The sequence below is a fragment of the Sturnira hondurensis genome, unplaced genomic scaffold, assembly GCF_014824575.4.
Source record: "Sturnira hondurensis isolate 20B ecotype Veracruz unplaced genomic scaffold, ASM1482457v3 Scaffold0003213, whole genome shotgun sequence".
Classification (NCBI taxonomy): Eukaryota; Metazoa; Chordata; class Mammalia; order Chiroptera; family Phyllostomidae; genus Sturnira; species Sturnira hondurensis.
The window spans coordinates 1,079,109-1,100,178 of record NW_028075844.1 but is presented as its reverse complement, the minus strand read 5'-3'; the positions used below and the strand labels follow the sequence as shown (position 1 = coordinate 1,100,178).

The following is a 21,070-nucleotide window of genomic DNA, read 5'->3' as shown; positions in this document are numbered from 1 at the left end:
GTCATGTGGCAGAATTTAGCCAATCAGTGATGCTACCTACAGTGGGAGGCCCGGATCAAAATGCACCGTGGAAAGTACGTAACTGTTCTAACTGTGGCCTTAATCACAGCAGTTGCTCTGTAATTAAGGCCACACGTCACCAGCCCATTTCGTGGATGAGGAAATTGAGGTTCAGCAAAGGGGTGGTAAGCGAGGAAATCCGACACCTATTCATCGCCTCCTGAATTCTGGATGCCATAAACACATTATTTCAGGGCATCCTGCAGGCTCTAAAGTCAGATTTACTGAGTTTGAATTCCTAGATTTACTGTATGCTCTTGTAAAGTTACTTAAACTCTCTGGACTTTAATTTCCTTACATGTTAAATAACAACCCTAGCTTTCAAGACAGAGCAAAGATTAAAAGACAGACTGCCTGGAAAGTGTGCAAAGCCACCCCTTTGTTCTAACCCGTGTAAAAAGGAGGACAGCATAGTGGCCTGGACTCTCTGAGTTCCAATCCCATCTCTCCTTAGTACTTGTTAACCCTCTGTGCTTACGTTCCCCCATTTACAAAGTGGCGGAACTTTTTAAGGTTCGTTATTGGGTTGTGATGAGAATTAAATGGGTTAGTGAAGGTAAAATGTTTATAATGTAATCTGGCATAGTGGTTTCTAACCCTGGGTTTGAATCCAGGCACTTGCCACCACTTCCTTGCTGTGTAATCTTTAGTAGGTTTCTTTATCTATCTGTGCTTCCCTATTTTCTATAATGTGTGTATGTGAAATAATTTCCACGTAAAAATGTTACCGTGACGTTTAAACGTGATCATTCACATAAAGAGCCTAAAACAGTGGCTGCCACGATAACAGCGGACAATATTGTTTACGTGTTACAGGAAACCAAAGTTCCGAAAGGCAGAGCGACTTGTCTGCGGTCGCGGGACTAGAAGGTGGCGGCGTCGGGACTCGAACTCTCAATCATAGACAAGTTACTGGAAGACTCCGAGGGGCTGAGGCAGGAGGCGGAGACGGGGTGCGTTCGGTGCTTGACTGGCCTCGCCTAGGGGGCGGGACGAAGGGCGGTGTGTGCAGAACCACTGCCGTTCCTCCCCAGCCCGGCGACCGCGGCGGTGCGGCTTGCGCTGCTGGCTCGGCGCTCGGCTGGGGCGGCCTGGCCCACAATGAATGGCCGCCGCGGCTGCCGCTGCTGCTGAGGCGGAGGCCGCGGAGGCCGCGGAGGCGGAGGCCGAGGCCCCGGCGCAGGGGGTCGCGCCCCGGGCCCAGGCCCGGCCCCAGCCGCCGCTGCGGAGCACGCCAGAAGCCCTCGGAAAGCGGCCGCAGCGCAGGTGAGGCGGCCCGCCCCAGGACGGGTTCCGGCCTCCTCCCGCCCTGGCGGCCCTAGGGCATCCGAGGTCCGGCTGAGGACTGAAGGGGGAGAGCTTGCGGGGGGGGGGGCTCCTCCGAGGAAGGAGGAACCAGGTCCACAGCCTGCACTGTGGCTGGACCGACGAGTGTGGGGGGGCTGCCCCCGGGCAGCGGCCTTGAGTGTCCAGCCCCGGGCCGGGCCGCGGGGCTAGGGAAACGGCGGGATTCGGCCCAGACCTCCTCCCCTCATTGCCAGTGGCCGGGGGGAGGGGGGCGGGGCGAAGCTGGGACGGGGCAGGTGCTAGGAGGCCAGGGAAGTTGGAGGGCCCGAGGGGTAAAGTGAGGAGGCCCCCGGGGAGCCCGGAGGGGGAGGGGAAGGAGGAGTCGGGCTTTGGGCAGACAGAGTGCGGGGAGGAGGGGAGGGCGGCGCTGCCGGAGGGAAACGGCTCGGAGGGGGTCGGGGCGGGGCGGGACTTGCAGGTATTATCGCTGGTGGAGGTGGGTGGGTCAGGTTACATGCTTGGGGGCGGCTGAGGAGAAGCCCAGGAAGTGGGGCAGGGTGGGTGTGGGCGGAGTTAATTCGGAATCGGGAGTTGGGGGAGCCGGCGGATAGTAGTCCCCGGAGATGTTTGCAGGGGTCACCCGAGGTTAAGGGTGAAGAGATGTTGAGGGAGAAAGGCCAGATACTGGGGCGATCAGGTAAGTTGAGGAACTTGTAGGAGCTTTGGGAATGGGGGAAGGAGGAGCTTTTGGGCTACGCTAATGGGGTTGTGAAGGCAAGTCGTGAGAAACTAGTGTTGATCAAATGTCTCATGCCAAGATGTGCCCCCCTTCTTTCTTCTTTCCCATACTTAATTCCTGTAAGGCTCTGGGTCCCCGACCTACCCTCTGGGCAAGCCTCTGGTGGCTGTTCAAGGTTCTGGCCTTCCAGGTGGGTGTTTGTGTGGGCAGCTTGGGAACACCTAGCTCCGGCATCTTGTTTACTATGGGGGTGGCCTTGCACACCCCCACCCCGTATATCTGTAGACAGGCAGCCCAGCTGCCCTTACTTGACTATCTAAGGGTCCTAGAGTCTTTCCCCATTTACTTTGGAGCCTGAGGTTTAAACAGCCATTGTCTTATACCATGGGCCAGTTTCCTGGAGGTGAACTGAGAGGTGAGTGTATGAAGTTTTGTTCATTGTGTTTTGGAGGTTTACTGTGGGGTAAGGGACAGTCATCAAAAAGGGGATCAAATTAGGCACCTACATCCTGGCCCAGGCCCTTGGGGCTGTGCTTCCTAGATAATGCCCTGGGCCAGGCTGTGCTGAGTTTGCCAGTGGATCATTGATTGATTGCTCACCACCACTAGGTCAGTTTAGGCTTTCTTCATGGTACAGAAGATGAGGCTTGGGGTGGCTTGTCCCCAGGTCATATGACCAGACACTGGCAGCTTGGATTGGCTGACCCTCAGCCCAAACCCATAATCCCCCGAGCTGGCCTTTGAGAGCCATGACTGGAGGAGCTCCCCAGTCTTCCAGATTCCTTGGCAGAAATGCTCTTTCCTCTTTCCATTCCAAGAGATGGGTCAGTGCCTTTTTGGACAGATTTCCTGGTGTCCCAGGGGGTAGGAGAAGTGAAAGCTTCTTTTTCAGATGTCTGGTTATATACCTCATCCCCATTCCCCTTCTTGGAGCCAAGGGGTCAAAGGTGACAGCTGTGAACTGGCAGGGGGAGGCACTCCTGAGAATGGGGCTGGGCCCAGGAGCTAGATTTTTTCTTTGCTTGCCTGGTTTGTCTTTTTCCCACTTTGGTCCCAGGTCAGCCCACTCCAGTTTTTGTTCCTTTTCTTTGAGCTAATTGCAGGGCTGTTGCCCCTGTGTCCTGGGAACATTGACTACTTGGGAGCCTAGCACCTGAGGCAGGAGCCGCAGACTGGGTTGAGTGTATAGGCCAGATCTGGGTTTAGTGATGGGTAGTCACTCTCATTCCCTCCCTTCCACCAATCTCCCCATAATTCCTAGAACTGGCCTCTGCTTTGGCTCTGGCCTCCTCTTCGTGGCTGGCCTCCTGGTTCTGGGAGGTGTGGGACCTGGGCCAGCAGCCCTGTGTAAAGAGACATGCCTGGTTGGGCTGAGGCTGGGGCCTCCTTTGGGCTCCAGCAGGGCTCTGGGCTGAGTACTGAGGACAGCGGTGGTTACCTCTACTCATACAGCTGGAACAGGGACGGGCTGGTGGCAGTTGGCTGTGGTATATGTATGACAAAGAAGAAGGTGGTGGGTTTGAGCCTGCACCTGGAGCTGTGGAATGCACATTTAGTAACTAACCACTTTCTGTGAGGACTTTGGGTGCACAGACCTAAGGTGCCAAAGGAGGCCATAATGGGCAGGGCGTTGGAGGCGGAATGCAACAAGTAAAGGAATCTTTGGGGCAGTTTTATTTCACTAGGGTGCTGATCCCCTGCTGGGGGGGGGGGCAGCCCTGAGTAACAAATCCTAGAGCCACTCTCAGCAGCTTTTATTCTGGTGAAGGTCACCAACTTCAGACAAACAAGTGATCAAGATCATTTCTACTATTCCTGTGTTCAGGAACTTAGTGAGATAAGGGAAAATGACAGTGAATGCTGGCGGAAGAGAGCTTTAGATGGGATGCTCAGGGAAGGCTTTTGGGAGATCTGAGCCTTGAATAATAAGAAATCATCAGTCCGGGGGTGGAGGGCGGGGGCTGGGGCAGGGGCAGGGAAGGGCAAATGTTCCAGGCGGAGGGGACAGCCCATTGAGAGCCACTACTGAGCTTGTGCCAGGCTCCTGCCAAGTGCTCTAAATATCTTTTCTTCATGAGGGAAGGAGCCAGGAGTGACCCTGATGTGCAGGCAGATTCTTAGTGCTATTCACAGAAAGGAAGCAGCCAGTCTCAGGGTTTTCCTGACACCCCAGATGCAAGTCCGGACCCCTTGGCCTGCATCTGGGGCCTGTTACAATCTGGTGCCCCAGGCAGGCATTGGGAAGCCCCAGGAGATTCTTGAGCAGGACTGTGAGGAGATGAGAGCTTTGGTTGGCCTTGCAGGATCTGTTGTTGCGGTCAATGTGGAAGATTGGGGGTTGGTCTGGTGAGGTCTGACTGGGAGTTCATCAGTGTCATTGCCACAGCTCACAATGGAGAAGGTGGCCTGTCAGCCCCAGGGGATCACTGCATTTGAGGCTGAGGTGAACTGCTTGGGCTTGGAGACATGGAGGCAGTGTTCATACCAGCCGCTGTTCCTGTTAGGTCCTCCCTCCCTCTCATCACCCCTGACTGCTTTCCTGGGTGCTTGGCTTCTCCGAGCACTTTCACACCTTTGAACTCATTCAAGCCCATGCCTGCTGTGAGCAAGTGAGCCCTGCTCCTTCCTTCTGATCCTGGGTCCCCCCTGCCTGAGAATGTCATCCCCACCCCCACCTTCCTCTAGAGAGCCCTTTGAACCACAGAGGCCACGAGATGGGACTGGGCAGGTAGTGCCTGGTTATAGTTACTGTCCCGTCCCCCCTACCGTCTCCTTGGTGAAAGTCTCAGTGTCCTCACAGACTCGACTGTTTCATGACTTAAGCGCTGGTTGGACTAAGATGAGCTGACATGCTGCAGTGGAGAGAATAAAATTTGCCCCTTAGCACCACTCTGCTAAGAAGTGTGCCACACTGCTTGTGGCCGTGCAACCCTTAAGCAAAGGTCTTGCTGTTTGCACCTCTGTTTCCTCATCTGATGAGTGAGGACAAGCAGGCATACCTGTACCTCGGTGTGTCTCCACCAGGGGCAATTCTGTCCCCTCAGGGGATGCTTGGGAATGTCACAGCTGGTCTGGCAGTGCTCCTGGCCTCTAGTGGGGGCAGAGGGTGCTGTTCGACATCATGTAATATACTGGGCAGCCCACCACAGAGAACGACTGTCCCCGAGGGTAGCAGTGGGGTGGTGGCCGCCAGTGAGGGTTACATGAGAAGTTAGTGTCCAGGTGTGATTCCTTGAAGGCCCTGGAGGAGGAGCCCTCTGTAAGCACTGCCGGTTATCATGAAATCACATAAGGGTTGGGAGATGGTGAGAGGCATAAGCTGTCTCCATTGCTGTCAGGGAGTTTGTAGTCCAGTGAAGGCTAGGTGGATGGACAGAAGGAGACAGCACTGATATTAACAGCTGACATTCCTGGTCACTGACTGCATGGTGGGTTACTTGGTGGTTTAATCTCTGAAACAGCCTTGTCAGGCTGCTGCTGCTATTGGCCCCTTTTATAGTTGGGTAGACTGATGGTGGGGCAAGCACTTCAATAGATAAATGTTCCTGGGACAAAGAGGAAGGGAAGTGTAATTCTAAGCAGGAAGCTTTGTGAAGGACATTTGAGCCTAGTAAAATAGTGAGACTCCAGTTCTTAGGCCCTGCCAAGCTCTGCATGATGTCCAAGCGTGTTTCAGCAAGCCCCATCCCAGCAACCCACCCATCCTCAGCCCCTCCAGACTCTTTCGTGATAGCTGGAGCAGTGATACCTCGGGTTTTTGCATGGCTGCTGCCCAAGCGTCCTTTGGGTGTGACTACACCGAGGGAGCAGGGTGTACCTCAGCAGAAAGGAGGGCTTGTGGTCGCAGTGGAAAGGGGGCTGAGCTGCTGGGTTTCTCCTGGAACTGCTGCAGGCGGAGGCTATGTTGCCCAGGGCTGCTAGGAGAGAGTGGGAGGTTGGAGAGGCAGCAGGCTAGACTGCTCATCCCTGGAGGTGGCAGTGAAGGAAGGAAGAGTAGAGAAGAGCAGGGAGAAACTGGATGAAGGTAGGTGGCCTCCGTAGGGGAGCAGAAAGAACAGCACCCTGCCTGGCCCCCGAGAGTACCCTAGACCCTGGGTGGGGGCCCCCAGGTGGGCAGCAGATTCCATTTCTGCAGAGGACATGCCCAGCAAGGATAAAGAGCCCTGGCTTTGGCTGTGGCCTTGGCCTCTCTTGGCTTCCCTTCCCCTGCTCTGGCTTCTCTGAGCCCCCAGTTCTCTCTCCTACTCCTGAAATCGGGGCTAGTCACAGCAGCTGCCTGCTGTGGGGAACAAGACCATACTAAGGGTGAGCTCGGCATGGACTGCCTGGCCAGCCATAGTCAGGAAGCCTCCTAATTCTTAGACTCGAGTCAGGTGGCCTGGGTGTGATTCTGGCCCGCAACCTCATCTTTCTATGGTCTAAAGACTCGTTCCCTCCCCCAAACTGAAGTACCCTCTCGAGCCCTCGCTGGGCACCAGTGCACAGTAGAGACCATGTGAATGCCAGCTACTGTTGTGAATCCTGTCCCCCACTATGGATTTAGTGGCTTCTTTTCAGGGAAAAAGAAAGGGAGTTAAATGTGCACAGACTTCAAAAAATACAGTTGCCAACAGTAGGATCTGTACAACTAGAGCATTTTGTGCTGCACTAGCAAACGTTTGCTCGAGCTGTCTAATTCAGCCCCTGTAGCCGGTCCCCGTGGCTTTGGGTCTCCACCCCCACCTCCCCCCCNCCCCCCCCCCCCCCCCCCCCCCCCCCCCCCCCCGCTGTGACAGGATCTGGCCACCTCTGGTTGAATTGGGTAAAGGATTGAGGGGCTTTCCAGGGGCCTTAGGTCGTACTTACACTTGGAGTTGGTTTCCCTGAACTTGTTTACATGTCAATGGGCCATCACAGCTTCCCTGGAAAGTCAGCCAAAATATCCAGGCCTTTGACAGTCCCTGATAAGGCACACATCAGTACCCCAAGCCTGTGCTGGCTGGAGAATTCGGAGCTCCCTTCCCAAAAGGGTGTCAGTTAGCTTCCACTCCAGGAATTGCTGGCTATACAAGTTGTTTCATATCAGGCCCGCCGCACCTCAGCCTGGCCCTCGTTTGCCCAAAGAGCGAGCACTTGTTCACATTCAGTTACACTGAGCCCTAACTTGGACCCTGATTGCTGGCCACAGCAGCTTGCACTAAGGTGCACCAGACACCCCTGCCCAGAGCTTCAGAGACCCCCTTTGAGTCCCACTACTTTAGTCTCGCCCATTTTAGCCTCATTAATGTGGAATGAGACAGGGAGTTAGGTTGGAGGCAATGGAAGTAATTCTTTGGGCAAGGGACACAGCAGTGTGAAACAGGCCAGCACCCTGCCCCAGTGGAGCTGACACAAAGCCAAGGACATATCTCATTTGCTAGATGGTGGGGAGCGCCAAGGAGGAAAAATGAAGCAGGAGAAGCAATTGAAGGAATCAGGGTTGGGAGAGGCTCTGCCTTTGGAAATTCAAGGTGGTGATTGGGGTATGAAGAACTACGGCCATTTGGGGACAGTCTTCTAGAAGGTTGAAGAACAGGCAGGGCCCCAGTGGGGCCCAGATGGTGAAAACTGGTTTTGAAGGAGTTCACAGTGAATCTAATGATCTTGGCCTGAGTGGGGAGCTTTCTGATGAGAGCCACAGCAGAGCAGGCTTTGGGGGGATGGGAGCTCGGGTGTAGTAGGCACACTGATTGGCATCTAAGCTGTGTGCATATCTGGCACCCATGGGGAGGTCCAGGCCAGGGGCTCCATGGCAGAGTTGTGGGTGACTAGTTAGATGGTATTCTTTGCCTGTCTCAGTCAGCTCAGGCTGCTGTAACAAAATGCCATAGACAGAGAGGCTTAAACAACAGACGCTGATTTTCTCACAGTTCTGGGGCCTGGAAGTCCAAGGCGCCCACACAGTCAGGTTCTGGTTGGGTTCTGGTGTGCTCACATGGCCTTTCCTCTGTGCATGCTTGGAGAGAGACATACCTCTTTCTCTTATGTGGATACCAGTCCTACAGAATTGGGGCCCCATTTCTGTGACCCCAGTTAACCTTAATTTTCTCCTACAGACCCTGTCTCCAAATACAGGCATGTTGGAGGTTAGGGTCAGGGGACAGCAGTTCCATCCACGGCAGAGAACTGAGCCCAGTGGGAGCCTTTACCTTCCTTCACTTTCTGCAAGGACCACACCCACTTCTCCCTTAAGGCACTGCAGGCCTTCCCTGTGCCCTGAGGACACAACCCCAGCCCAGATACGACCACTCCCTGGCCAGTAGATCTCAGCCCTTCTGGGCCAGATCAGAGTTCCCTGCATGCAGCACATTGACTGATTGTGAGTTACCACGTTCCTTGCCACCCTGGGCTCCCGGACACTTCCTGGCCCAGGCAGATGCTTGGTAAATATTTGCTGAGTGACTGTTGGGAGGTCATGGAAACCGCATGTTGTGGCCTCACATCTCAATGGGAGATCTACTCAGGTGCAGACCGGGGCTGGGAGGGCTCTCTGGGCTCTGTGGGCTCTGTGTAGGGCAGGGGGCTGCCTTTCCCCTCCTAGGGAGTCTAGGGTTTTGGCCTGAGTGGAGAACTTTCTGATGAGAGCTACAGCCAGAGCAGGCTTTGGGAGCGCAGGATGGGAGCTCAGGTGTAGTAGGCACACTGCATTGGCATCTAAGGTGTATGCAAATCTGGCACCCATGGGGAGGTCCAGGCCAGGGGCTCCATGGCAGAGTTGTGGGTGACTAGTTAGATGGTATTCTTTGCCTGTCTCGGTCAGCTCAGGCTGCCGTAACAAAATGCCATAGATGGGGAGGCTTAAACAACAGACACTGATTTTTCTTACAGTTCTGGGGCCTGGAAGTCCAAGGCGCCCACACAGTCAGGTTCTGGTTGGGTTCTGGTGTGTTCACGTGGCTTTCCTCCATGTATGCTCTCAGGGAGAGATGTCCTTGGTGCTGTGTGACCACTTCCATGTCTGCTCTTTAACACATTCCATGTTGTGGGGAAAGAGGATTCAAATGTAGTTTTCTGTGCTTGGGGAGTTTATTGTCTAGTGGGGTTTCATGTTCTCTGAGGTGAGCATAGGAGCTTAGGGATGGGAAGTACAGAAGAAGGGTGTCCTACCCAGGATTTCTGAGAGCAGGGGCTGTAGCTGAGGCAGAGGAGGAAGATGTGGGCAGTGGGAGAAGAAGAGCACTCCAGGCAGGTTGCACAGCTTGGCCAAAGGCCTGGCCCATGGAGGGAACCACGCAGGGGGCCCGAGGCTTGAGATAGGTGGGGATGAGGGGGGCTCATCTCGGTGGGAACAAAACTGTTGGGTAGTTTGGAGACCGTGACTCCTGTCTCCATCCCATCACTTTCCAGCAAGCAGGTGACCTGGGTCAGGCACCAGCTGCTTTAGAGCCATTTCTTCTGGGAGCTCATGAGGGCTCTGTGGAGCTTCCCTCACAGGGCTGGTGTGGGTGAAGGGCTCTGCGCAGGGATGACATACGCAGGTGACACACACAGGTGTAGGTCCTTCTGAGCCCACCAGACTGGGTGGAGAAGGGAGCCCTGGGTAGTTCTCTAGGGTTCCTTGTGGCCCCCTTACTATGGTCTCAGCCCTTTAAGGGACCCCACACACACATACATGTACACACACCCACACCAGCCTGTTCTTTGTAGGGACAGCAGGGCCACACCAGGTCTTTGCAGCTTATTAGAGACCTGCCACCCCACTGTCAAGCCCTGTGTACTGATTAGTTGAGCCACTTGCACTAATTGTCATTCTATGCCCCCTCCCCCATTTGCTAAGCTTCAAACCCCAGGGCGCTACACTCTGAGGCGAGGGGTCAGGTTCAGCCGGAATGTCAGGTTTGGAACTTTGGAAGCTCCATCCCTGCATCTCTGTCAGTGCTTCTGTTGCCAAGCTGCACCAGTTCCCATGGAGGGGTCTTGGTAGTGCTGAGCTATGGTCTCCACCCATAAAGGGGGAGATCCTAGCTCTTAACCTGAGAAGGTAGCCCTTGGAGACTGCTTGCAGTAGTGCATGGAGTAAGTTCAGTTAGGGGGATCCCTCGGAATGCCCCCTGTAGCCCCAGAAGCATCCACATCTGCACCCGCTCCGCCCTCTCTTCCCCTGTGCGTGAACCCTGCCAGCTGCCCTGTCCCAAACTGGACTCATCTGGTTTGGACTCATCTGTTCCTGGCTTGGTGCTGTATGTCTACCTCCCTCTCCACTATTTAGTATGTATTTAGTATGGTTTTTTTAATTTATTTTTAAGGTTTATTTATTTTAGAGAGAGGGTAAAGGAGAGAAAAAGAGAGGGAGAGAAACATCGATGTGTTGAAGATACATTGCTTGGTTGACTCTCATGCCCCCAACTGGGAACCCAGCTGCAACCCAGGGATGTGCCCTGACTGGGAATTGAACTGGTGACCCTTTGGTTTGCAGGCCAGTGCTCAATCCTCTGAGCCACACCAGCCAGGGCTATTGAACACATTTGCAAATATTTATTGAGCCTCTGCCTCTGCCTCTGTTCTGAGTTGCTCATCCTGAGAAAATCTGGCCATAATTCCTGCCCTCATGCATGGGCAGTTTTTTTTTAGGAGAAACTGTATGTACAGCTCTTAAAACACTGTCCCCCCAATTCCAGGGCATCGGAAGAGAGCATGGCTTCCTGTGCAGGGCCAGTGGCTGTTGGGGTGTAGAATGAGAGAACCCTGTGTCCCCCACCCCATGAAGCAACTGCTTATGTTACAGCATCTCCCAATACCAGGGACTGCCCCTCCTTCCTCAGTACTTCCTCCCACTTTAGTACTTTGTCTTGTGTGCTGGTCTCCACACTCCTGCTGCTGGGAATTCTCCAGAGCTGGTGTAGGACCAAGTCTCCCTTGCTCGGAGCTTCCCATTTATCACTCTCAAAAATATTTGTTCTCACTAGGCCAAGGCCCCACCTGTCCCACACCCCAGCAGCCCTGTTCCTCTGTGCTGCCCTCCAGCCACACTGGCCTCCTTCCTGCCCAAGACTGTTGGTAGCTCTCTGTCATCCCCCCACCCCTTTGCTGTGCCCCCAAGGTTGGCTGCTAGATGACATTCCCTCCAACTATAATTAAATCTCTCTGTCTCTAGACAGATCTGTGAGAATTCTCCACAGAGCTGTCTGCCCGACACCTTGCAATCCATCGTGGTGGCCTGGGTGCTTGCATCCCCATTTTATAGATGAATAAACTGAAGCACAGAAAGGCAAGGGGCTGGCCCAAGGTCACATAGCTAGAGAGTGGCATGGTGATATCAGAACCCAGGTCCAGGGCTTCTGGCTCCACAGCAGGCCTGTGCTGCCTTGGTCCTCTCTCTTGGGGTGTGAGCCTTCTCTGAAGCACCTTCCAGGGGCTCAGTACCACCCTCCCCCTTGACTACCTTGACCCTGGTCACTTGGGCCTCAGTACCCAGAGCAGTTTCCATGTGGCAGCCTGAGAAGGTAGGTCAGGGAAGCCAGGCCCTGAATGGGGCTCTCTGGGCTCTGCCCTTCACCTCAGTTTTCCCTGCCGCCTCACACAGAGGGCCAGCTACTGGCCCCTTCAGCCCTGAGTTTGAGTCCCTGGAAAGTATGTGCTTCCTTCTAATGTGATTTCTTTTCTCTGTCTCCCTCCTGCGATTGCCCTAAGTGATACTGATGATCACAACAAGGAGCACAGCTGAGGGAAATCACAGGTTTCAGTGCCCAGGCAGACCCTGGTTTGAATTGTGTTCCTACCACTTACTTGCTGATGACTTTGGGGTAGTCCTTAACATCCACATGGCCTCAGTTTTCCTAGCTGAGTATTGAGAGTATGAAATCTGCCTTGGAGGTTCACTAAGAGGATTCGGGGAGCTCATGCAGGTCTCTTGGCAGCTCCTTCTCTAGGAGCCTGTGTGCTCAGAGGGGCAGGACCTGCAGCTCCCTCTGGAGCCACTCTGTGAGTCCAGAATGAGTTTATAGAACCAGGTTGGTCTTACCAGCTATTTCCAACTGGAGAAGTGGAGATTTGGAGCTTCTGATTCTGGAATGAGTCAGTTCTGGAGTCAGTACTCACCCCGGCCCCAAAGTGCACCTCTGAGCCCACAGACACGAGGCTGCTTCTCTTCCCCCAGGCAGCCTGTTGAGAACGAACCCAGTGTTACCAGGTATGGCCCTATTCTCAGCCCATGGAGGCAGGTCAGAACAGACTCACTAAGGAAAGCGAACTAGGGAATGACGGAACACTCGCTGGGTTCTCTGGTTAGTTCCTGCCCCAGGGCCTTTGCATGCACTCTTTTTATGTCATTTCTTCTCATTCTTCTTACTAGCCTAACTCTACTCAGGCTTCTCTTTTCACCCCTACTCTGCTTATTCAGGACCACTACCTTTAATACCCTATAGAGTTGCAGGGGACACTCTTACGCATGGGGGCACTTGTAAAATCACATCATCCTTCAAAGGCCTTTTATGATTGCCCCCACAGTATGGGACATGCCCTTCCCACCTGATCAGCTCTCCTGGGTTGGAGTGTGTACTGACATAATAGGCTGTGGTGCCAAGTGCACACATTTCAGAGGTCCCTGGTCTCCCACCACAATAGTGGTCTCCCCACAGATCAGGATAGGGGTTGGCCTCTGTGAGCAGGAACCTTTATATTTGCATTTCTTTCCCACCTGTCCTCAGTACTTTGGGGTTACTTTGCATAAATTAAATGTGTGGTTTGGTTTTATACATCTTATTTTTAAATATTATTTTTGAAAATAGGCAATACATTTATCAGGTTCAAAATTCAAAAGACCCGTAGAATGTGCCTGGCAAGTGTCATCCCCAGTTCTGCCCAGAGGAAACTTTACAGGTTCAGCACTGTTGCCATGCACGCACCATGTACTTGACCCCCCTTAAAGTGTGCAAGTTAGCAGTTTTCACTGTGGTCACAGAGTTAGGCCTCTGTCACCACAATTGTAGAACATTTTTCAACATGTTGAGAAGAAACCCTATAAATTTGGTTCCTGGTCTCAATTCCACTTGGGATTGACGGGCTGGGCTCCCCCATACCAACAAATAATTCTCAGGCACTAAAAGAGTGTCTTGAGAATTCAACTTAATTCTGACACTACCTGGAGATTGCATCAGAGGCCACAGGTTAAAGGCTCTGTCCTGCAAGACTGCCCCTCCCACACACCACAGACACCAGCTGCAAGTCCAGGTTGTCACCTGTGCTTCTGAAGGGCTGCCCCAGGCAGAGAACCCAGAGAACGTCACTTAACTAGATCGCTGGTTTATTGTAAAAGGATGTGACTCGGGAACAGCCGTATGGAAAACGTACACAGGGCCTGTGAGCCAGAAAGGGGCCCCAAGCTTCCATGCCCTCTCCTGGCGAGCCACTTCCCCACACCCCCATGTTTTTCCTAGAAGCTCTCCCAAAGCCGCCTCCTGGGGTTGTTACGGAGGCTGCATTACATAGACTGAGTAGGTCACTCGCTGTTGGCAGTCCAGCTGCAGCCCCTCTCTCCTCCCTGGGCTGGGCAAGGGGCTGAAAGTTCTGCACCTCCGTCACAAGGTTGGGTCCTTGAGCAACCAGCTCCATCCTTAGGTGTTTCCAGAATGTCTCCTCCTCAACATAACAAAAGACTTTTCTCACTCAGCACTTCAGAATCTCCAAGAGTTCCTAGATCTGGGAGCCAGGAATCATGGACAAAGACCCAATGTATGAGATACATATTTGGGTCATCTGAATGACCAAATATCTATTTCTTACACATCACAGTATGGCATTCTTCTTCCCTTTGCTCATACCTTCCCCAAAGTTTCCAGCCTCTGGAAATCACTAATCTGCCCTCTGTCTCTGGATTTGCCTGTGGTGGACATTTCATATAAGAAGAATCATATAATATGTGCCCTTTTTGTCTGGTTCTTGCATTTAGCATCATGTCAAGGTTCATATATGTTGTGTGTACTGGTTCATTCCTTTTTATGGTTGAATAATATTCCACTGTATGGAGAGACTACATTTTCTTTTTTTTTTAAAGATTTTATTAATTTACTTTTAGAGGGGAAGGGAAGGAGAGAGGGAGAGAAATATCAATGTGTGGGTGCCTCTCGTGAGTCCCCTGCTGGGAACTGGCCTGCAACCCAGGCATGTGCCCTGACTGGGAATCGAACTGCGATCATCTGGTTCGCAGGCCCACACTCAATCCACTGAACCATGCCAGCCAGGGCAAGACTACATTTTCTGTATCCATTCATCACTTGGTGGACATTTGGGTTATTTCTACCTGTTGGTGATTGTGAAGAGGGCTGCAGTGAATATTCACTTAAAGGTTTTCCTGTGGATATATGTTTTCACTTCTCTTGGGTATAATTGTGAGGAATGGGATTGCTGGGCCATATGGCAACTGCATGCTTAACCCATTTGAGGACCCGCCAGATGGTTTTCCACAGCAGCTGCACCATTTTGCATTCCCACCAGCAGTGTAGGAGGGTTCCAGTTTCTCATTCCTGCCAGCACTGTTGTCTTTTTTCTTTTAGCCTTTCTGGTGGGAATGAAACTGTGTCTTGTTGTGGTTTGGATTTGGATTTCCCTGGTGACTAATGGTGTTCTCATGCAGTGTTCTCATGCAATTTCAGGATTTCTTTTTTTTTTAACATTTATTTATTTTTATTTTTTTTAAGATTTTATTTATTTATCTTTAGAGGGTAAGGGAAGGAGAGAGGGAGAGAAACATCAATGTATGGTTACCTCTTATACGTCCCCTGCTGGGAATTGGCCTGCAACCCAGGCATGTGCCCTGACTGGGAATCGAACCGCGATCATCTGGTTCGCAGGCCCGCGCTCAATCCACTGAGCTACACCAGCCAGGGCAATTTCAGGATTTCTTGAGTGGTCATTTAGTCATTCAGTACATGGTGGTTGAGGGTCATGTGCCTAGTACTGTGGATGCTCTGGGAGTTTCCATGCCAGTATCCTTCAGAGTTATGTTCGTTATGTGTGGGGTGCTAGTGATGCTCTGTGCTCACAGGGTGTTCACTGTGTTAACTCATCTCATATTTAAGCACTTATGTGAAAATTTGCCTTTCCCCCTTGTCTGCAAGGGACATCGTGTAGCCTCCCTGGCCTATAGCTGGTATGGCTGATTTGACAATCTGTCCTAAAGGAATGGAAGGAGTAGGTGGCCCCTCAGATTCTCAGTGCCTCAGCAAATCCACCATGTGGCTGGGAGCAGGGGTGAACATGCCTGCTGATTCCATCCCTCTGGTTTTCTTTCCCTGTCCCCTGCATAGCTGCCGCCATGGCCCAGACCCTGCAGATGGAGATCCCGAACTTTGGCAACAGCATTCTGGAGTGTCTGAATGAGCAGAGGCTTCAGGGTCTATACTGTGACGTGTCTGTGGTGGTCAAGGGCCATGCCTTCAAGGCCCACCGGGCTGTACTGGCTGCCAGCAGCTCCTATTTCCGGGACCTGTTCAACAGCAGCCGGAGTGCAGTGGTGGAGCTGCCGGCAGCTGTGCAGCCCCAGTCTTTCCAGCAGATCCTCAGCTTCTGCTACACAGGCCGGCTGAGCATGAATATGGGAGACCAGTTCCTGCTCATGTACACAGCTGGCTTCCTGCAGATCCAGGAGATCATGGAAAAGGGCACCGAGTTCTTCCTCAAGGTGAGCTCCCCCAGCTGTGACTCCCAGGGCCTACATGCTGAGGAGGCTCCATCTTCTGAGCCCCAGAGCCCCGTGGCTCAGACATCCAGCTGGACGGCCTGCAGTACCCCATTGCCCCTTGTGTCACGTGTCAAGACAGAGCAGCAGGAGTCAGACTCCGTGCAGTGCACACCCGTGGCCAAGCGGCTGTGGGACAGCAGCCAAAAGGAGGCCGGGGTTGGTGGCAGCAGTGGTGGCAATGGCAGCCGCAAGATGGCCAGGTTCTCCACATTGGACCTGGCCACCAATCGGCCGCCCCAGCAGGCCCTGGCGGTGGCGGCGGCGGCGGCAGCAACCGGGGGCGTGGTGAGCGGGCCCAGCATGTCTGAGCGGACCAGCCCAGGCACCTCAAGCGCCTATACCAGTGACAGCCCTGGCTCCTACCACAATGAGGAGGATGAGGAAGAGGATGCGGGTGAGGAGGGCACAGATGAGCAGTACCGGCAGATCTGCAACATGTATACCATGTATAGCATGATGAATGTTGGCCAGAGCGGTGAGGCACCCTTCCTACCCCTCCTCCACTGCCACCCCCACCCCTGCCACCCCCATCCTGAACACATCCTGCCCTCTTTCCCCCACAGCTGAGAAAGTGGAGGCCCTCCCTGAACAGGTAACCCCTGAGTCCCGGAATCGCATCCGGGTGCGGCAAGACTTGGCCTCTCTCCCAGCTGAGCTCATTAACCAGATCGGTAATCGCTGCCACCCCAAGCTCTACGATGAGGGTGACCCCTCTGAGAAGCTAGAGCTGGTGACAGGTAGGTTGGCCTCACTTGCTCTTCAAACCCCACTTTCCCTCTACCCTGTGCCTCTGTGCCCCCTGGGCTGCTGGCCTATGGCACAGCCCCTGGCTTTGTCCTGAGGCATCTGACCCCCTCTGTGTTGATGCACATCAAAGACTGGCCTCTAGGTTTTAGTCTGGAGGCAGGCATCAGCATTGTGGGGGTGCATCATGGCCACAGGGAGTAGATGAGTAGTTTCTTGAGTGGTGTGAGGGCAAACTATGTTACAGTTAAGAATTTGGCCCTTGGTCCTGGCCTGTATGGCTCAGTTGGTTGGAGCTTTACCCCATAACCCAGAAGGTCATGGGTTTGATTCTCAGTCAGGGCACATGCCTTGGTTATGGATTAGGCCCCAGGTTGGGGCACATGAGGGAATCAATCCATGTTTCTCTCTCACATATGTGTTTCTCTATCTCTTTCTCTTTCTGTCCCCCTCTTTCCCCTCTCTCTAAATCAATAAGCATGTCCTCAGGTGAAGATTAAAAAAATAATAATTTGGCCCTTAGAGTCAGGGTACCTGAGTGCAAGTCTCCACTGGCTGTTCTTTCTACCTCCTAGCTGGTAGTGCTGGCAAAAGCTGCACGTGTACTAGGCCGGCCCGTCATGGTGCATGTGCCCTGTGGACAGTGGCCCCCCATCTGTCTTTTCCTGAGCACTTACTGGGGCAAGTTGTCGGGGAGGTCTTGGGAGCTCTAAGAAATGGGCCTGGCCACCCTCCATCTTCTCCCTCTAGGCACCAACGTGTACATCACAAGGGCACAGCTCATGAACTGCCATGTCAGCGCGGGCACGCGGCACAAGGTCCTGCTACGGCGCCTCCTGGCCTCCTTCTTTGACCGGTGAGGCCCTTGCCAGAGCCTGGGAAGTAGGGGAGCTGCTCCATGGCCCCTGCCACCACAGGGGGCCTGACTCCCCTCCCCCATGACCTCCTCCCCAGGAACACACTGGCTAACAGCTGTGGTACTGGCATCCGCTCTTCCACCAACGACCCCAGACGCAAACCGCTGGACAGTCGTGTTCTCCATGCTGTCAAGTGTGAGTGGCCAGCCTTCTGGAGGCGGGTTGGGTAGGCCTGGGGAGAGCAGAGCAGATGGCCCTTTTCTCTGGTGTTGGCCCTGATAGGTCAGGAGGGTTCGGTGTTAAGGATTCTAAGGTTCAGTCTAGGTTTTCTGGGTAGAAGGCTGTGACTGGTTAGAGATTTCTTCCTGGGGTGGGGCAGGGCTTGTATCAGATGTGGGGACTGGGGGCAGGGGGTTCAGACTCAGGGTGGTCTTGGAGGTTTTGAAGCAGCCAGGCCCCCAGCCACTGGTCAGGAGGGAACTCTTTAAGTTTGCATGTGGAATCCCCTAATTCCTAAATTCTGGCAAATGATCCACATTTTTCAAGAGCGTTGGGCCACCTCGTGAAGCCCACCTGCCCCAGACACATGGCAGAGCTCAGTCAGGTGTGGGGCCCACTAATGGGGTGTAGCCTGCTGTCTGTGAGACCTCTGTTCTCTCATTTCCGAGAGGGGCTCCTGGGTGTCCTGTGGGTGGGGGTTGAGGGTCAGGAAAGGCATGGCCCAGTAGCTGCTGGTGGGATGGAAAGCAGGTCCACACTAGGCCTGAGCTGTCCCCTCTCCCCATACAGACTACTGCCAGAACTTTGCCCCGAACTTCAAGGAGAGCGAGATGAATGCCATCGCAGCTGACATGTGCACCAATGCCCGCCGCGTTGTGCGGAAGAGCTGGATTCCCAAGGGGAAGCCACCTGAGGGTGACTCCTATACCACCTTCATCAGTGACACGGGCAAGCTGGAGCCGGACATGATAGGCGTGGAGCACAGTTTCGAAACAGCCAGCCATGATGGCGATGCAGGCCCCTCAGCCGAGGCCCTCCAGTAACCCCCCACCAGGCCCTCCATGAGGCTGTCACACTCCCCCTCCTGTCACCCCCCACCTGCCGTCTTGGTCACGAGCTACTGTTTGTCCCTCCCCAGGACCCTTGGGGTGTGCTGCATGCTCTCGGCCCCTCGGCCTCCCGTCCCACCCCCAACCCCAAACCGAGTGGGCTGGGAGAGGATGGCAGTGGTGCGAGCTCTGCGTGGCCTTCTCTCTCTCTCTCTCTCTCTCTCTCTCTTGCACACACTTGTGCACAGTTGGGGAGCACTTGCTCCCCTCTCCTAACCCCTAGCAATTGTTTCCCCATTCCACTCAACCAGGCCAGGCAGGGGAGGAGCTGGTCTGGGGGCAGTCCTCTGCTCCACCCATCACTGCGGCCCCTTGGGACTTGCAGAGGGGCCTGGGGGTGCTCAGGACCCCTTCTGCCACCACCTCCCAGTGCTTCCATGTTTCCGAAAGCGCCTTCCTATCTTCCTCGTCTGTCCCTGCACTTGGGGCTGGGTTAGGCGAGGCTGTGGGGACTGCCCTTGTGACAGCTGAGGAAAACTGAGGCTCAGAAATCCCAGGACTGACCTAAGGTGACAGGCAGTGGTGGGCTCAGCACCCTTCTTCCTGTCCCTGGGGCCTGAGAGGGGCAAGTCCTGAGTGGGGTGCATTTGGAGAGTCTTTGACGATAGGACGAGAGGTTTCTGGGGCTCATAGGTGCGTGTGCGTATGAGTGTGTAGAAAAAGTTTTGCTTTGAAATGAATGAAGGTATGAGAGGCAGTGGGACCAGGGTTGGAACCAGGGGGGCAGGCTGGTGTGCTGCTGCCCTACCCTCCCTCCCCTACCCCATCCCACGGCAGGGCTCCCAGCCCCCATCCCCTGTACATACTTTTTAAAACATTTTTTTAGCTAATGAAATACTGAAGTATAAGATTCCTTTTATTTTTCAAACCAGTGGGACTGTGTCTGATGTCCCCTTTGGTCCCGGGGGGCCGTGAAAGGCAGGATGGGGTGGAGGGTGGGGGCAGGCTGACTGTGTTGCGTGCATGTGGAGTGTGGGTGCACGTTTCTGAGGTGGGACCCAGGCCCGGCCACTGCTGGGACTGTTGGGTCCGGCCAGCTTCCCCACAGGGCTACTTGTGAAGGGTCTCCCTGGTCTCGGCCTGTTGGCAGAGCCCAGTGCTGGGGACAGGGCAGGACCCACTCTATTGTTAGTAGTTGTTTGCTGAATTTTCTTTCTAACCATTCCTGTTTCTAGCCTCACACAGTGCAAGTGTTTGATTTTTTTTTTTTTAGTTTTATGTGTGAACCAGAGGGTTCTTGTTTATTTTTACTCCCCATCCACCCTTGCTGGATGTCACAGTTTTTGTCTCCAGTCCTTTGTCACCGCCTCACCTCTCGTCTCTTCCCCAAGCCTGACAGCCCATTGCTTCCAGAGGCAGGGGGTTGCCAGAGGTGAGTGGGGGCCTCCCCAGTGGACCCTTGGAATCTGACTTGGAGGCCTCCCCCCACCCAGCAATCCCACCAGCCTGTGGGAAAGAGCATCTGCTTGTTCTGGTGGAAGGGTGTCCAGTCTGGCTGGGATCCTGGCACCCTTCTTTCTGATCCGAGGGGTGGGGGACATCTGAGAGGGAGTCGACACCCCAAGCTAAAGCACAAGCACCTTAGTCACACCTCCCCTGCCCTTCATCCTGGCCTTGACACCCTACCCCAGCGTCATCCCAAAGCACAATATCCTGGTCACTTGGTGGGCCCTTGGGGCTACAGAAGGGTGGGCTGGGGCTCCAGCCAGCCCCCCAAAGGAAGCATGAGTCCCCGGTTTCTCCCCCTTCCAGGCCTTAGCTGGGGGCCAGCTCCTGGGACTGGTTCTCTCCCCACCCTTTTTTCTGGGCAGGCCCCTGCCCAGCCACTCCCTGCCTTGTCGTTAGGCAGGGCTTGCCCTATCCTTCCTCCACACCTGTGTCACTGGGTTGGGTGGCAGAGCCCTCTTGTTTCAGGGACCCCCCCAGGAGGTTCCCCTGGCTCCAGGGACTGTGTGTTGGTCCAGGGACTGGGGGTATAGGGAGAGGGGCCGGGCAGGGGCGCAGGGGAGGGACTTCCTCACCAGGAGAGCCAAAGACAGGGTCGTGCCTTACCCCAGGAGCCACCCCTGTGCCCATCCACCCTGCCCACCCCCCCCCCCAGGGCAGCCTGCTGCTGTTCCTTTTTCCTCCTGCCCTGCTCTGAGCTGCATGCCCCCACCCCTGCCCCACCCAGGCAGCCAGGAAGGAGCAGGGATGGAGAATCACAGACCAACACAAGACTGGAGGTCCCTCCCCTGGCTGCCCCTCGTCCCGTTGGACAGGCTACTACCTGCTGTGTCCACGTGGAGTGCCAACACCTGCCCTGCTCTGGGCCAAGTCCCTCTCCCCCTCCCTGGCCTGTAAGTGAGATTGCACATTAACTACTGTAAGGAGAGGAGCGCACTGGGAAATGTGAACATGAGAATATCAGTGACACTGATGAGGAGAATAAACTAAACGCCTTTGTAACAGCCCTGCTGCACGCTGGTCACTGGGAAGGGATGCTCACCACACATGGGTCTCCCATTCCGCAAAGTGATGCCTTCACTTCTTTTATATTGACAAATGCAGGAAGGTCATGGCTCAGGGTGTACTGGGA

General features: G+C 54.3%; 1 protein-coding gene across 2 annotated transcripts; it reads left to right on the top strand.

Moving 5' to 3' along the window:
- Positions 1-1,108: 1,108 nt before the first annotated feature.
- NACC1 (nucleus accumbens associated 1) lies at positions 1,109-20,942 on the top strand. 2 transcript variants are annotated; one of them, XM_037041851.1, is made up of 6 exons: positions 1,109-1,326; positions 15,349-16,257; positions 16,346-16,519; positions 17,277-17,382; positions 17,481-17,578; positions 18,173-20,942. In XM_037041851.1, exons 2-6 carry the CDS (start codon positions 15,357-15,359, stop codon positions 18,424-18,426), a joined length of 1,533 nt encoding a protein of 510 aa, XP_036897746.1. In that variant the 5' UTR covers positions 1,109-1,326; positions 15,349-15,356; the 3' UTR covers positions 18,427-20,942. The 2 variants fall into 2 exon arrangements, with proteins under 2 accessions (XP_036897746.1, XP_036897747.1); XM_037041852.1 differs by lacking the exon at positions 1,109-1,326 and adding an exon at positions 2,211-2,276.
- Positions 20,943-21,070: the final 128 nt, after the last annotated feature.